We start from the raw sequence: 18,257 nt of genomic DNA on the forward strand, positions 1-18,257 counted from the left end.
TGCCTCTGCCCATTGATTTTTTAGCAGGTCTGGCCAACCGTTTGTCCTTGGTAGGGTATGGAAATGAAACTTGTAGCCTTGTGACACTATGTCTAGGACCTATTTGTCCTGGGTTATTATGTGCCAAAATTGAGAAAAAAGTGCTAGTTTTCTCCCTAAAGGTGCTGCCAGAAGATAAGTGCTTGGTGCAGGCAGGGGGAAGTCATTGGGACTGTTTCCTGTATGGCTGTGATTTGTCTTCTCCACTTTTGGAGGTAGAAGCACCCCATTGTTTAGGCCTGTACAAACTTTGGGGCTGGGATCTGCCTCTTGGGCATCTGTATCTGCCCCTTTGTGGTCTGTCAGACACTGGAAATGACCATTTCTTGGTAGGCCAGTGTCTGCTAAATCTAGGAGGCTGTACCTGTAAGAAATCCTTAACCGTTTGCATAGACTTAGCTTTGTCCTCCATTTTCTTTAACACCTCTTCTGCTTTAACACCAAACAAAGTATCATGCTGTAATGGAGCATCTAATAATTTTGCTTTGACATGATCAGGCAGATTTTGCTCCTTTAACCAAGCATGCCTCCTGATGACAGGACCCGTAACAGCGGCCCTGCAGGAGGCCTCCATAGAATCAGAACCACATTGCAAAGTATACTTTCCAACTTGTTCAGCTGCATGCAATCAATCCTGCATTTCTTTGTTTTCTGTACATTCAGAATTTATCAACATTTTCTGTTTAAGCCATGACATAATATATTGCTGATATTTGAGCATATGAAACTGACAATTTAAAGCCCTTATAGCCAAGGTAGCAGAAGTGTAAATGTTTTTCCCCCATCTGTCCAATGGCCTAGAATCCCTGTCTGAGGGAGTAGGGTTTTTTGCAGCGGATGCCTTGACCCCTTTGGGACCCTGAGAGATAGTTTCTGGGTCAGCAGCAGGGTTTTTGAAAAGGAATTTATGAAAGTCAGAAACCCTGTAGTACCCATCTGGCTTAACAGGAGCTGGAGGTAAGGAGTCAGGGGTCAGACTGGACTCTGAAAATACATCATCTACAATGTCTAACACAGGGGGAATAGCTAAGGGCCTGTGTTGTGGTAGTAAAAGGAAGTCTCTGAACCTTTTCTTAGAGTCTGAAAAATCTTGGCTCTCCCAGTGGAAATGCTCCCTCATGGTATGCAAGATTTCCCCAAAAGAGTAATCCTCAGGAGGAGAGGCTGAAGGGATAGATTCTTCAGCATCAGAATCCTCATAGAGAGGAAGAGACTATTCCTGATCAGAAAAGGAATCAGAAGAAATGGAAACCTGATCTGAAGATACATATTCTGTCTCTTGCCTAGGCCTTTTATCAGGAGGGGGATGGGAACCCCTGATCAAAGTAATTAAGTCTTCGGCCATTTTGAGCATCTGTTTTTTGGGCATGGAGGCCTGTCCATGAGGCTGTTGTACTTGTTTCTTTGTCTTTAAAGGTGCTTTAGTCTTTGCCTTTGAAGCTGAAGTCATTTTAATGTATAATTGAGTAGGTCTGAAAACACCCTCAGAAGCCGATGCCTGCTCAGCGGCTCTGGACCCATCTGAGGGAATAGTCTCCGAAGGTCCAATACCTTGATCTTCCAGCGGCCTAGTCAACTCCACGTGGGAGTCAGTAGCGGGCTGCGGGTCTAAAGTAGCGGGCGTCTGGGGCTGCGAAGGCGCCTCACTGAGAACCGGCGAACCGGCGACTGGCTTAGAAGAAGCCTCATCATCGGTTTTGGACCTCGGATGCTTGTCCTTTTCTTTTTCCTTTCGTTTCTTGTGAATTCCGGTAGTCAGATGGCTATCTGACGACATCGTATAATTAAATCTTCTGCCGTGTAATGTAATGCAAAATCGTACCGACGCTTAATAGTGCGTTGGTTAAATCTAGCACAAAACCGACAACTAGCAACGTCGTGGTCAGGGCCTAGGCAAAGAATACAGTAAGAATGAAAGTCCTTATGAGGTATTTGCTTCCCACAAGAAATACAATTATTAACTTTTTCTGACATCGGTCTGGCGCAAGAAAAAATTTTCCCCAACGGGGTACCTAGCTTTTCATGAAGACTTCGGATCTGAAATTCGAACACGAAAATCTCAGGATTCGGCCGACCGGCACTTGCAAACTGCTTATGCTTCGGGCATCACGCAGCAAGAAAGACTGAAGAAAATGGCGTTGGCTGCATCATTTATACCCCTGGCGCACTGATGTCAGGGAATAGGCGACAGCATGTGATGCCGGACCTAGACTTTGGAATTCAGGCCGACTGAGGGTAGCCTGCCAGCAGGATAACCCAAGTGTAATGACTGCAACAGTGAAACACGAAGAACATCTAAAGATGACAGACAGACATGGAGCCTTAGTAGGAGGATGTTATGGGAAATATGGAGGGAATTTGTGGTAACAGGGAAGGGGAAGTGGCACTGGTAATGGATAATGAAGTGCCAGATAAAAGAGGTGGGTCCTAGGCACTGTAGCACTGAGCAATGGATCCCTGATCACAACCCAGACTTCAGAAGCTTGATCAGTGGCTGCAGCACTGCAGAATACAGTGGGGGGGGGGTGTAAGCAGTATGTCAACTTGCCCATCCCAGAAGAAGGTATAAATTTCTGTTTCTAACCATGCATTTCCTGGTGGAAGTAGGTAGGTAAGTGTAGCCCTGTTAGGATCAGGCTTTAGTAAGTAGCTGGAGAGAGTGTGTCATCTTGCTCAGTCATGTTGCACAAAATCTCACATATGCTCCTTCTCAGACAAGGTCCCTCCCCCCAACCCCCTGCATATCAAATAAAATGTCCACCTTTGGCTATAAATAAGATGCTTGCCTCCAACTCTTGCATTCAGGAATATGTGGGCAGCAATCTCATTCAGGGGTTATCACAAGGCTGTCTCTCTCTCTCTCTCTCCCCCTATCTTTCTAGAGGGGTTGGGACTACATGTCACAAGGGATATTGCAGTTTTTTGCCAGTACTGTGGGTGGGCACCAAATGGCCCCATGGGTAGCAAACAGATGACTCTAGCAGCAGAGGGTAAGGAGGTTTAAAAAAACTGGAGGGGAGTGAGGTGAAAGAGGAGCGGTAAGTGGTAGTAAAGAGAAAGAACCATGAAAATGCTTCACTAGCTTAGCAAATTTTTCATTTGAGCTATTTTAAATACTTATTTTATTTTATGCCTTGCCATACTATTAGTTTCACTTTTGATTTACTTGCGTTTTACGAAATCTTCTGATGTTACAAGCCAATGTTTGGTTTGCTTCTTTTTTATGTTGTGTTCTAATGTTTCTGCATTTTTGGTTAGTTTTTACTCTATCAAGCTTATGTTTTGAATTGTCACTAAGCTGGTTTTGATTTGATTTTGATTTGGGAATCCAGAGAGGAAAGGGACATCATAATTATGGGTTAAATTCCAAAAAGTTAATACCAAGAGTTGGAGAGGGTGTTTGATACCTTAGCATTTCACATGGAATTCCTGAAAGAATTGGTTAGGGGAAGTGAGGGCCTGGGATTAAACAAGCTTTGGAGGATTTTGAGGAAGTAAGAGGAAAACAAATGTATGATTTCTACAACACAGGAAGAGAGGGAGAGAAAAAAATGTAAGTTTTGTAATAATACAGAGCAGAGAGGCATGAATGAAATGACAACAGGGTGCTGAGGGAGTGGTGAGCTTGGCACAAGGAGATTTCTGGAGAGGTGGGACAAGAAAGTGGAAACTGTTGAGACCTAGAACACACACAAACATAACGCAGAAAGGCAGTGGTAAGACAGAGACAGGACAAAAAGATTAATACGTAAGAAGGCAGGAGTTTTATTAAAAAGTGTAAATGGCAAGAAAGGTTCTGATGATGTCATAAGAAAAGTAATTTAGCTAAATGAGAACAGACTGCAATGATACTGATGCGATAAGGTCGTCATGATATTATGGCAACATTTAAGTTGAAAGACTACAAAATATGGATATGTCTCCAAGATAGCCTCTGCTGTGTGTATTTCAGTTAATCCTAAAAAAAAAAAAAACAATAATAGTAATAATAATAATAATAATAATAATGACTAACAATATGCACAAGTGGGTACCAACTATTCCTGGTTCCACCGAAATCAGACACATGGAAAACAACTCCATCCGAAGATAAGTAAATATTCTACAAATACAGTACACTCATTAAAATGTTGCAATAAACAGAAACAAAGTAAATAACACATTAAGACATTACTTGTACAATATATTTACTCGACAATCTAAGCAGAACCAGCAGTGTACTGCACATTTTTAATCATCATTTCTGGCCAGGCAGGCACATGACTCAGTGCCATGTCTAATCCTTTTAATGTGAATGAGCGAGCAAGTGTGTGAAAATAGGTAAAAACAGAAAGAAACTGGTTCAGTAGCCTTGGAAAAAAAAACAAAAGGCAGTATCAGCCCCAGATGACAAGGTTTAGCATGCCCAGAATGGATACTGAACTCTCTTAACATTATTGGAACAGTGAACAAAAAGGCGGCAAGAAAGCTCTATGCAATCCAGCCAAAATGAATCTTCACAAAATATTCAGGACATGCTTTATTTAGCAGAAGACATAAAACCACAGTTGGTGACATCTTGTATACCTTTCATCTTTCAGGAGTAACTGTATGGCAAATATAATTTACAAACACAAAAACTGGGCTGCATAACTTTTTCTCCTGCCAACACCTGTGAACATTTTCATCTCATGTTCCCTCGAGAGCTATAGCACTTGACTAGACAAGACAAATGCAACCGAAATTAGCTTCTGCAGTCTGAAAGGATTAAGCTCCGTAATGGTAAGACTGCAATTTGAATTTTTTTGGCAGTCTGGAGCCAATAAATGCCATTTAATACTGAGTTTATTATACCTGGGGCAGTACTAGGTGCCATGAATTTTAATCATTCCTTCTTCATCCTTTAGGTCTCCAGTAAAGCTTTTTCCTTTTACAGGGAGGAATCATTTCAGAAGATAATTAATAAGTGCGGCAGTTAACGCACAGCTGCTGGAACATCATGCCCGGCCGTGATTTTATGTATTTGATATATGCACTGTTATACAATGTAATCAGTCATCAACTTAGGAAACGGCTGACTAACAAATACCTCCTTGCTTGAGGCTAAAAGGTTCTGTTTTCTTTTGTAATAAAACTCATCATTGGTGACTTGGAGTAATACTATATTTTATATATCTTGCATTACCTTAGCATTGTCATGTGTTGTAGTGGAAACTACATGAGAGTAATGTGTCGAGGTTACGAATTTCTGCTTTAAGATTTTCTGACATGTTTACTGTGACTGTATTGCAGGAATCTGTCTTGAAGAACACATGCATTAACTGACTCAGGAATGTCACAACATCTTTCCATAATGAAGTAGACCTTATGTCAATGTACTGGCTGCAATAAAGTAAGTAGATGTTTTATCTGTATCATCTTTTATAATCTTTTATTTTAACAGTTTATAATTATTTTCAACCAGATAATTTTCTTTTAAAGGGAAGTCACTTAGCTCTAACAGTCATAACGCTTGTGAAACCTAACAGTACTGCAAACCATTCAAAACAGAAACAGATTAAAACATTAGAACAGTACACCCAGACAATAAAGGATAAAAAGTACGTTTTAAAATGTTACTATGTGCAAAACGAAAAAAGCAAATCTGACACTGTCACATTAATGCCTTGGAAGCCTGCAATGTGCACTATGATGCGGACGGGAGATAAGTCAATAATACTTTTTTTCTATCTTCTTTGCAAAATGCCATATATTACACATTCCTCCTTCTGCGAATATATAAATATTTGACCATTTTACTATGTGCTATGCAAGTATGTCTCCCAATAATTGCAATGTTTTTAAAACCTGACAGCACATTTTGCAACACACAAGGAATGTGACAACTGAGGGTCTTTCTGTGCTGTGCAGCTAACAGGAAGTATACAACGTATATAGCCAGTAGGGAAATGGCATCTTTTTGCAAAGCTGCAGGAGTATGGGTAACAGGAAGAGTACAAAAGAATGACACTGTCCAGTAGAATTTGGAAACAAAGAAGGTAGACAAATTTGGTTCTTGGAGGTATAGCATTTCAAAAACAAAGGGGAGGCAGAAATTAAATACTGAGGTTAGCACAAAATGCTACACCTACTAATGACAGAAACTGAAAAACAAAGATTAAATACAAAAAAAGCAAAGCCCATGGCAAAAATGAAAACAGATAATATGTTATACACCAGAATTTGGTGTTTTCTCATTGTACCTTGAGCTCCATTGAAATGAGGTGGAAACAACACTCAAAACTTGACAACAAGAATGGGAACTGAAGAAAGACAGTAATACACAGAAAAACTGATAAACCGTTCAGTATGCATTACACACCACTCGACATGCAATACATACTGCTCAGCATGCATTATGTACTTGGGTGGGAGGTTGGCATAATGGTTGAGGTATTTACCTTGCAGACAGAAGGTGCAGGGTTTGATTCTCAGATAGGAGTAATTGGCTAGGTTTACAATGGTCCAAAAGGGCAGTTAGCATAGTACTAATCTATGAACCTATGAACCTATTATATACTGCTCAGCATGCATTATATACCGTTCAGCATGCATTACAGTTGGGTAACAGGCAAGTTCTGACTGTCATAAAGTCATCCCTGATCCTGGCAAATTGGGAATGAGTGAAGTCAAAGTCAGATCTAGAAATGTTTTGGAAAAATATGAGTCTTAAACACACAAGGATGAGAGCTTGAAGGAGACTATAATGATTCTGGAAGAGCCTAAAACTAGTATCTTCCATTGGTAATACATAACCACTGAACATGAACAGTGTTTTCCCATTACAGAAACATGGAACAGTATTTTTCCATTACAGAAAAAAAGTGTCCAAATGATCAGAAAAATGTGAAGATCAAGCACCTTGGTATCAGTAGCTCCATTATTACTTGCAATCATTCTGTGAGAAAAGTAAGACAGTTTCTCCCTAAAATATTTTTTGGATTGGGAAAAAAAGGGTTAACCCTGGGAAAGGATTTTTTCTCTTTTTGTTTGTCCGGGGTTAAAAAGGCCATCTGGGCTGCTGTATTCAGTCTCACACCCAGAAAGCACATGTCTCGAGAGGGTACTAGACTGGACTTTATTTAGTTCACAGAATACCCTAGGCATCTTAGCACTGCTATGACATATTCCAAATGCTGTAGAAGGTCTTCCTTTTCTTGAGCCAGAATCAGGCAATCGTCCAAGTAAGGATAGATTTGAATTCCTTTTAGCCTGAAGTAAGCTATCACTGGAGCCAGAACCTTTGTGAATACTCTGGGCGCAGTAGATAAGCCAAAGGGCAATGCAGAGAACTGATAATGAGAATTTCCAGCTCAGCATGATACTTTCTGCAACTTAGTCTTATAGGCACATGAAGGTAAGCTTCCTTGAGATCTAAAGTTACCATCCAGTGATCCTTGCCCAGCAGAGGTAAAAGCTGTTGTAACGTCAACATTTTGAACTTGGGAATGTCCAGATAAGTGTTGAGGATAGATAAATCCAAAATTGGTCTCCACGTCTTCCCCTTCTTCGGTACTAGGAACAGGCGAGAATAAAATCCTAGGCCCCTTTCTGGCACAGGAACCGGCTGAATGGCCCCTATTTGGAGTAACTGAGAAATTTGCTTGTGAGCCTCTTGTCTTTGTAGAGGAGGAATGTCTGGCATGCCTTTGAAAGGAGGCAAGGTATGGAAATAAAACCTGTAACCTTGGTGAATGATATCCAGAACCCATTTGTCTTGGGTAATTAAATCCCAATTTTCTTTGAAAAGAGACAGTCTTCCTCCTAGAGGTGCCGCCAGGCGAGAAGGTACTGGCAGCTGAAAAGGCAGGTCATTGGGTCTGCTTACGAAAGGACTGAGCCCTGCCCTCACCAGAAGTCTGAGCAGGTGAACTCCCTGCCCTAGGCCTAAAAGCACCTTGAGCCCTGCCCCTACCACGTCTAGACCTACCCCTAGACTGGGAATCATAAGCAGGATAAGTCCATCCCTTAGCAGGCCAATTTCTACTAAACTTCGGAGGCTGCACCTGCAAAAAATCCTTAACAGTTTGCATAGACTTAGCCTTGTCCTCCATCTTCTTTAAAACTGCTTCCACAGGCGAACCAAACACCACATCAGACTGTAAAGGAGAATCCAAAATCCTTGTCTTAACATGCTCAGCTAAGTTCTGATCTCTCAACCAGGCGTGCCTACGAAGAACAGAACCAGTGGCAGCCACCCTGGAGGAGGCCTGCACAGCATCAAAACCACATTGCAAGGAATGTTTACCCACTTGTTCAGACACATGAACTAAATCCTGCAACTCTTTACACTCAATACCTTCCGCCAGAGCATCCACCTTAGATTTCAACTGTGAAAGAAGATAATTCTGATATTTTAACATGTGAAACTGACAATTCAACGCCCTCATGGCTAAAGTGGAAGAAGTATACACTTTCTTTCCCCATCTATCCAAAGCCCTTGCCTCTTTATCAGGAGGGACAGGATTTTTAACAACTGAGGCCTTCACACCTTTAGGCCCCTGAGAGACAGTTTCTGGGTCTGCCCTAGGACTCTTAAAAAAAGATACTTATGAGCCTCAGGCACCCTATAATACCTATCCGGTTTAACTGGGGCAGGAGGCAAAGAATCAGGATTCAGGGAAGCCTCTGCAAACACATCTTCCACCACAGTCAAAACAGGAGGTATAGCTAAAGGCCCATGCTGGGGTAAAAACAAGAATTCCCTAAGCCTTTTCCTGGAATCAGAGAAATCTTGACCTTCCCATTTAAAATGCTCCCTCATGGAATGCAGAGTCTCTGAAAATGAAAAATCCTCAGGAGGAGAAGCAGAAGGAGTAGAATCATCCACATCAGAATCAGAATAAGGAGGGTACTCCTGCAAGTCTTCAGCCGAAGACTCCGAAGCCTCGAGCATTGCTCAAAACTCTCAAACTCAGGTTCAACCCTAGGCCTCTTATCAGGAGGGGGCATAGAACCCCTAATCATAGTAATCAAATCCTCTGCCATTTTAAGCATATGTTTCTTAGGCAAAGATCCTGAAGTACTAGGAGAAACCCCCACAGAAGCTAAACTTGGCCTGCCCCTCAAAGACGCCTTGGAAACTGAAGGGGAGGCTCTAACCACCTTAGGAAGAGAGGGAAGAACAGCCACCTGAGAAGCCCCCTCAGCCTGGCCTACTTCCTGAGAGGATACATCCTGTAGCAGTAAAGTCTCTCCCTGAGACTCCAAAGAGACACCTGGCAAAACCTCCGGCTCCACTGAGCCTTCCAAAGAACCGACGTCTGGGACTGTCGGTTCCTCCACCCTAGAGCTTTGCTGCTTTATCTTTGCGTTTTTAGCGAAGCAGTCGGAGCATCCGGCGGCATTTTATAATTACAACGCTTCCCAAACACTAACCTGGCACAGTCTAACCCGTCTCTTAATAGTGCGTTTGTTAAATCTAGCACAAGGCGGCATCCAACAACGTCGTGCTCAGGCCCTAAACAAGGTATACACAAAGTATGGTAATCCCTATGAGGTATCTGTTTCCCACAAGAAATACAGTTATTCACTTTTCTGACATCGGTTAAATACTGAGGCAAGAAAAACCAAAATATTCTAGCGAGTACTTAGCCAACTTTGATTCGGTCTGAAACTCTGACTTCAGAAACTTTCAGAACGCCAACCTGCACTCGCAAAATTGCTTCTGCATCGGACCATGCGGCAAAAAAGACTGAGGATATGACGTCGGTCATGCGCATTAGTACCCTGACGTACTGACGTCAGTCTAATGTGCCCTGACCGACGTCAGCCATATACTTTGGTATTCGGGCCGACTGGACAGCGGACTACCCCAATAGTTAGGACTGCAGCAATGTGGAATGAAGAACATTATTAGTTTTACTTTTGATTTACTTGCGTTTTAAGAAATCTTCTGATGTTACAAGCCAATGTTTGGTTTGCTTCTTTTTTATGTTGTGTTCTAATGTTTCTGCATTTTTGGTTAGTTTTTACTCTATCAAGCTTATGTTTTGAATTGTCACTAAGCTGGTTTTGATTTGATTTTGATTTGGGAATCCAGAGAGGAAAGGGACATCATAATTATGGGTTAAATTCCAAAAAGTTAATACCAAGAGTTGGAGAGGGTGTTTGATACCTTAGCATTTCACATGGAATTCCTGAAAGAATTGGTTAGGGGAAGTGAGGGCCTGGGATTAAACAAGCTTTGGAGGATTTTGAGGAAGTAAGAGGAAAACAAATGTATGATTTCTACAACACAGGAAGAGAGGGAGAGAAAAAAATGTAAGTTTTGTAATAATACAGAGCAGAGAGGCAAGAATGAAATGACAACAGGGTGCTGAGGGAGTGGTGAGCTTGGCACAAGGAGATTTCTGGAGAGGTGGGACAAGAAAGGGGAAACTGTTGAGACCTAGAACACACACAAACATAAGGCAGAAAGGCAGTGGTAAGACAGAGACAGGACAACAAGATTAATACGTAAGAAGGCAGGAGTTTTATTAAAAAGTGTAAATGGCAAGAAAGGTCCTGATGATGTCATAAGAAAAGTAATTTAGCTAAATGAGAACAGACTGCAATGATACTGATGTGATAAGGTCGTCATGTTATTATGGCAACATTTAAGTTGAAAGACTACAAAATATGGATATGTCTCCAAGATAGCCTCTGCTGTGTGTATTTCAGTTAATCCTAAAAAAAAAAAAAAAACAATAATAGTAATAATAATAATAATAATAATAATAATAATAATAATAATAATAATGACTAACAATATGCACAAGTGGGTACCAACTATTCCTGGTTCCACCGAAATCAGACACATGGAAAACAACTCCATCCGAAGATAAGTAAATATTCTACAAATACAGTACACTCATTAAAATGTTGCAATATACAGAAACAAGGTAAATAACACATTAAGACATTACTTGTACAATATATTTACTCGACAATCTAAGCAGAACCAGCAGTGTACTGCACATTTTTAATCATCATTTCTGGCCAGGCAGGCACATGACTCAGTGCCATGTCTAATCCTTTTAATGTGAATGAGCGAGCAAGTGTGTGAAAATAGGTAAAAACAGAAAGAAACTGGTTCAGTAGCCTTGGAAAAAAAAAAAACAAAAGGCAGTATCAGCCCCAGATGACAAGGTTTAGCATGCCCAGAATGGATACTGAACTCTCTTAACATTATTGGAACAGTGAACAAAAAGGCGGCAAGAAAGCTCTATGCAATCCAGCCAAAATGAATCTTCACAAAATATTCAGGACATGCTTTATTTAGCAGAAGACATAAAACCACAGTTAGTGACATCTTGTATACCTTTCATCTTTCAGGAGTAACTGTATGGCAAATATAATTTACAAACACAAAAACTGGGCTGCATAACTTTTTCTCCTGCCAACACCTGTGAACATTTTCATCTCATGTTCCCTCGAGAGCTATAGCACTTGACTAGACAAGACAAATGCAACCGAAATTAGCTTCTGCAGTCTGAAAGGATTAAGCTCCGTAATGGTAAGACTGCAATTTGAATTTTTTTGGCAGTCTGGAGCCAATAAATGCCATTTAATACTAAGTTTATTATACCTGGGGCAGTACTAGGTGCCATGAATTTTAATCATTCCTTCTTCATCCTTTAGGTCTCCAGTAAAGCTTTTTCCTTTTACAGGGAGGAATCATTTCAGAAGATAATTAATAAGTGTGGCAGTTAACGCACAGCTGCTGGAACATCATGCCCGGCCGTGATTTTATGTATTTGATATATGCACTGTTATACAATGTAATCAGTCATCAACTTAGGAAACGGCTGACTAACAAATACCTCCTTGCTTGAGGCTAAAAGGTTCTGTTTTCTTTTGTAATAAAACTCATCATTGGTGACTTGGAGTAAGACTATATTTTATATATCTTGCATTACCTTAGCGTTGTCATGTGTTGTAGTGGAAACTATATGAGAGTAATGTGTCGAGGTTACGAATTTCTGCTTTAAGATTTTCTGACATGTTTACTGTGACTGTATTGCAGGAATCTGTCTTGAAGAACACATGCATTAACTGACTCAGGAATGTCACAACATCTTTCCATAATGAAGTAGACCTTATGTCAATGTACTGGCCACAATAAAGTAAGTAGATGTTTTATCTGTATCATATTTTATAATCTTTTATTTTAACAGTTTATAATTATTTTCAACCAGATAATTTTCTTTTAAAGGGAAGTCACTTAGCTCTAACAGTCATAACGCTTGTGAAACCTAACAGTACTGCAAACCATTCAAAACAGAAACAGATTAAAACATTAGAACAGTACACCCAGACAATAAAGGATAAAAAGTATGTTTTAAAATGTTACTATGTGCAAAATGAAAAAATCAAATCTGACACTGTCACATTAATGCCTTGGAAGCCTGCAATGTGCACTATGATGCGGACGGGAGATAAGTCAATAATACTTTTTTTCTATCTTCTTTACAAAATGCCATGTATTACACATTCCTCCTTCTGCGAATATATAAATATTTGACCATTTTGCTATGTGCTATGCAAGTATGTCTCCCAATAATTGCAATGTTTTTAAAACCTGACAGCACATTTTGCAACACACAAGGAATGTGACAACTGAGGGTCTTTCTGTGCTGTGCAGCTAACAGGAAGTATACAACGTATATAGCCAGTAGGGAAATGGCATCTTTTTGCAAAGCTGCAGGAGTATGGGTAACAGGAAGAGTACAAAAGAATGACACTGTCCAGTAGAATTTGGAAACAAAGAAGGTAGACAAATTTGGTTCTTGGAGGTATAGCATTTCAAAAACAAAGGGGTGGCAGAAATTAAATACTGAGGTTAGCACAAAATGCTACACCTACTAATGACAGAAACTGAAAAACAAAGATTAAATACAAAAAAAGCAAAGCCCATGGCAAAAATGAAAACAGATAATATGTTAGACACCAGAATTTGGTGTTTTCTCATTGTACCTTGAGCTCCATTGAAATGAGGTGGAAACAACACTCAAAACTTGACAACAAGAATGGGAACTGAAGAAAGACAGTAATACACAGAAAAACTGATAAACCGTTCAGCATGCATTATACACCACTCGACATGCAATACATACTGCTCAGCATGCATTATGTACTTGGGTGGGAGGTTGGCATAATGGTTGAGGTATTTACCTTGCAGACAGAAGGTGCAGGGTTTGATTCTCAGATAGGAGTAATTGGCTAGGTTTACAATGGTCCAAAAGGGCAGTTAGCATAGTACTAATCTATGAACCTATGAACCTATTATATACTCCTCAGCATGCATTATATGCCGTTCAGCATGCATTACAGTTGGGTAACAGGCAAGTTCTGACTGTCATAAAGTCATCCCTGATCCTGGCAAATTGGGAATGAGTGAAGTCAAAGTCAGATCTAGAAATGTTTTGGAAAAATATGAGTCTTAAACACACAAGGATGAGAGCTTGAAGGAGACTATAATGATTCTGGAAGAACCTAAAACTAGTATCTTCCATTGGTAATACATAACCACTGAACATGAACAGTGTTTTCCCATTACAGAAACATGGAACAGTATTTTTCCATTACAGAAAAAAAGTGTCCAAATGATCAGAAAATGTGAAGATCAAGCACCTTGGTATCAGTAGCTCCATTATTACTTGCAATCATTCTATGAGAAAAGTAAGACAGTTTCTCTTGGAATACAACTGCAGGCTAAAAAACAACATGTGGGGAATGTAAAAGGTACCATCATTCTACACAGAAGTGAATATCTGTAGTCAACAAAAGCATGTAGACATAATTGCTGTATTTGTCTCATTTCATTGCACAACAAGTTAGCAAAAGTGATAAATAAATACATGGTCAAATAAATGAAAATAAGCAATAGTAAATGTTCATATCTACAACTTTAAGGACGACAAAAAACAAACAGGAGGTACACACTTCAAGCCTTTGAGAATTCGTCATTAAAGTAGCAGTTTGCAGTCCACAACCAGAAGCCCACATGAATAAATAATTCCTACAGACAGCAAAAAGATCAGAAGTGGTCCACAATGTGAGACTTTGACTGATATATAGTAGATTATGGCAGATGGCAAAGAGTGCAACAATTAGAAATTTATGACATTCGGGCACAGCAGGCAGTAACAACCAATGAGGTTTTACTTCTGCCGGCAGGTTAGCTTCCCCATCTTGGAGTATTGTTCAAGAGCTAAGGACTATTCAAAAAGACCAGGCTGTAACGTGCCGATGTTCCACTGGAAAGGACAACTAAAAGGACCCGTGCAGTTATGCAACTATCTTTCGATGTAATGTCAAGGGCTTTTGAGGTTTTTGAATGTTTGGTAAGCACGTAGCCTTGATATTAGGGTCTGCCATCACAAACTAACTAGTTGTGCAATAGTTGGTACAACCTTTATTAGGATGATCTCTCAAATAGCAGAATGTGCCGTGGCATGGACTTTCCCACAGAGCTGCCAGACTGAAGTTTTCCTACTTTCTCAATGACTGCATCAAAAAGTACATGTGTAAATCAAGAGATTTAAAGTTTTGGTTTAGAAGAACTTTCTTCTAAGAACAACTTGGCAGAATTATTTCACTTACATATAACATAACATGCAGATGGTAAAGAAATCAGACCCCAGAGGGAGCATTCACTTCAGCAGACTGGACAAAGTGGACTACTTTTATATACTCAACAGTTTTGTGCATCTATCTAAAATACATATTACAAACAGCACAGTATGGCTCAGAACATTGACTGCACAACTGTCACAAACTGCAAAAATATTACTTGAAAAACATGAGCACATGCAAGCAAGCTCTAATATGGCATTCAGTTTTCTTGTCAAAAAACCAGCCATAATCTGAACTGCATAAAACATAAAATACAGAGTTATTATAAGAATCAGTTCTATGTTTGTACATGTAATCATTTATTAACATGGACATTTACACTACTAAACTGTGACAATTTCCTATAATCACATGCAAAACACATTAATTAGAAAAAAAAATGTTCTTTATCACACAGGTCAAGGTGCACTGTACAGAAATCTGTCCTTAAAATACCAAGAAAAAGGAGGTAGAATATCAGTTTACAGTTAACATACCAAGCAAGAACGACCACCAATAATGTTAAATCCAAGAGATCCAGATTCACGATTAAGGACAACAGTTAATGTTTTTGTTTCTTCACCCTGTTAACAGAAGAAAATAAAAGTCGACTCTAGTTCTGTACTACAGTGTCAGGCACGGGCTAAAAGGCAAGGAGACAGCATAGTATATTAACCAGGTAAAATTTATAGGCCTTGCTTGGAGCAATATCAATGTTCAGGCAAAACCTTTTAACTAGCTGGTTAAGTTATCCTAAACTTATTTAACAGCTGAGTGAAAACATACAGCAGACATTACACTTCCAGCCAAGCGTTTTAAATTCATACACAGCATTTAGCATATTTTACTGTTATACTTGAATGCAACCACACATTACAGTTTGCTTTGTTGTCTATAATTATAACTGTATCACATGTAAACTGTAGCAGTACATCAAAATTTGCAATTTATCAAAGTGGCTACTTCAAAAGAATGGGAATACTTATACATACAGGAAAACACATGTTTTAGTAATCAATGCAAAGAACATGCATATATTGAATAAAGCATAATTCAGTAGGTAGCAGCAAGCTAAATATTTATGTCTGTTCCATTCTTTCTCACTACTACTGACTGATGGGTTCCTTGAGATGACTTAACCATACCCATTCCCCTGCCATGCATGGTATATGTATCATGTGTCCATTACATATGCAGAGCCTGAATCTTCAGATCAGTTTCATTCAGGTGTTAGAGCCTACTCAGTACTACTGAATAATTGCACATGAAAAAAGTCCTGAGGTGCCATTTAAAATGTTCACCATTACGTGTGGTTACCTACTTTATAAAATAATTTTTGCTTCTGTGACTGATGACTATCTGGCCAATTGCCATGATCTTGCCCATGTGTGTCCTGGGGGAAATATGCATTTGTGATACAACTGTCATATAAGCAGTTGTCAGGGAATTGCCAAGTGCCTTAACCTTTCCCCTGAGAGTCATAGTAAGTGCTGCAGGGTAAACATGCAACAGGTAAAGTATAGGGTCGTCACTTGCTTTTGCAGATGATGTGCCTTCTCAAACAGCCTTGTCCCCTTTACAGCAGACAGCCATTATTACATCTCATGTCTCCACTGGGCATTTCTAAAGGAGAAATATGTCGCTAAGAAATGCTCCCTCTCCCCAGGTACAGGCAAATGGGGAACATTCCTCTCAATCTCATGTCAGTTCATAAAGCATCTAGACTACTATAAAATCCACATTAAGTAAGTTGTAGTCAGGGTTCTGTTACCCCATGCCATTGAGTTGGTACATCTGCTGTATGTACTTGCAATATACAGCAGATCTGACTGTATTGCAACAATTACATCCATGTAGCAAAGTTCAGCATTATAACTGCCATTTATAATAAGCAACAGACATCTCACTTTACTTGCCACTGCACAATCAGCTTTGCTGGAAAACTCTAGCAGCATAGGGTGCATCAGTGAAAGGGTTAGTTTTGTCTGTCAGTGTTTACTAATTAAAGGAACACCATTTATATACAGACAACAAGTCATACAATAATCTTATTAGTTGAAGCTCCTGAGAATTCCAAGAATGATCTTAAGATGGTGTCTGCTGTAACTCTGCCAGTTCAGGAGTATATCCAGCACCTTAATGAGATGAAGTTCTATGTCCGTAGCCAGGAATAAAGTCTGCTTCTGCACAAGTCTAATATTTGTCTGGATTCAGCCATTGCAGCTGAATGAAGATTAAATCTGTGGAAGTTAACTGAGACGTATGAAGGAAAATACCTGAAGCCGATGACAGAAACAGAATTATGAAGGGAAGCAGGCTGAGGGTATTGTGGGGTAAGGGGGTGCATACCTGTTATGGAGAAGTACTAGCACAGTTGTGAGAGGCTAATCACACTGGATCACTCATATGCAGACATCTGCAGCAGTACTCATAACATTTACTCTTCCACTCAATAGCATTACTTGTGAGCCATTAGATTTTATCCCCTCTGAATAAGTCAATGTCTCTGCCCTGCTGTTTCTATAGAAGCATCCAGCAGCATAAGCCCAACACAAAAGAAGATTTTGGAGGCACCCCTTTCAGATCTTCAAGTGAGCAATTAGTAGCAAAGCTTACAGTAAACAAATACCAGTGAATATAGTAAACAACAGACACACACACACACACACACACACACACACACACACACACACACACACACACACACACACACACACACACACACACACACACACACACACACACAGAGCATAACTATACTCACATTGTATGCCTGGAGTTACACTGCAATCACTAGATACTTGACGTAATCCAAATTAAATTTAAGCCAGGGAAAGTGATCAGGTACTCCTACCTTCACACAACTACATTACATTTCTTGGACAAAGACTCCAGGAGGAGTATTCACAAAAAAATGAGCAGAAGCAAAACAGCTGCACTAATCCAAGGTAAAGTATAATGAAGAGCAAATCCCCTCCCAAAAAATGTCCTTCTCCTGGAAATTATTTTTCAAGTCTGTAGTGTATTTAAATGCACAAATCTCTCTCCAATTCACAATTTCACATATAGAAAAAGATAATGCAATAGACCAGACAGGCAATATCTGGCTTGTTGACATGCAAGTTTTGCCTGTTTCATAAAACATACATCATATTAGCAGGCATCTGCAGAAATAATTACCTGACTAAGGCCAGGCTTCCTATTTATTTGTTAGATGACAGGGAACTCCAACATGACACAACAAATACTGTTTACAAAGTATACCAAGGCATCAGTAAAATCATAAAACAAAAACAGTATAATTTGATTTTAATTTATTTGCTAACCAGATAAGTAAAACTGTCCTTTGTGCACCATTTCAGCCATAGATCTGTCCCCTTAGGGTCAAGGATTGATGCAATACATATCAACAGTTTAGTTTAGCCAATGATTCAGTATGTTTGTGGGAGGCAGGGGAAAAATGGAGTACCCACTGAAAACCCATATACATACTCGGAAATGTGTAAACTCTGCAGAGACACTAATGAGAGGGTAATACTGAATCACAAGTTTTGAAACAGTGAAGAAGAAATAAGCAGTAAGTCGTCATACTGTTCATTTTC

The 18,257-nt window shown here is 39.7% G+C and overlaps 1 protein-coding gene across 1 annotated transcript in view; it reads right to left on the minus strand.

The window, feature by feature from the left end:
* LOC122806164 (E3 ubiquitin-protein ligase PDZRN3-B-like) overlaps nt 1–18,257 on the minus strand; it is a 300,824-nt gene that overhangs the window by 187,666 nt on the left and 94,901 nt on the right. The window contains exon 2 of the mRNA XM_044076400.1: nt 15,153–15,239. Within this exon, the coding sequence (XP_043932335.1) occupies nt 15,153–15,239 (87 nt within the window). The remainder of the gene's footprint in view (nt 1–15,152; nt 15,240–18,257) is intronic.

This window comes from Protopterus annectens, chromosome 7.part0, assembly GCF_019279795.1.
Source record: "Protopterus annectens isolate FY-2018-M chromosome 7.part0, PAN1.0, whole genome shotgun sequence".
Classification (NCBI taxonomy): domain Eukaryota; kingdom Metazoa; phylum Chordata; order Ceratodontiformes; family Protopteridae; genus Protopterus; species Protopterus annectens.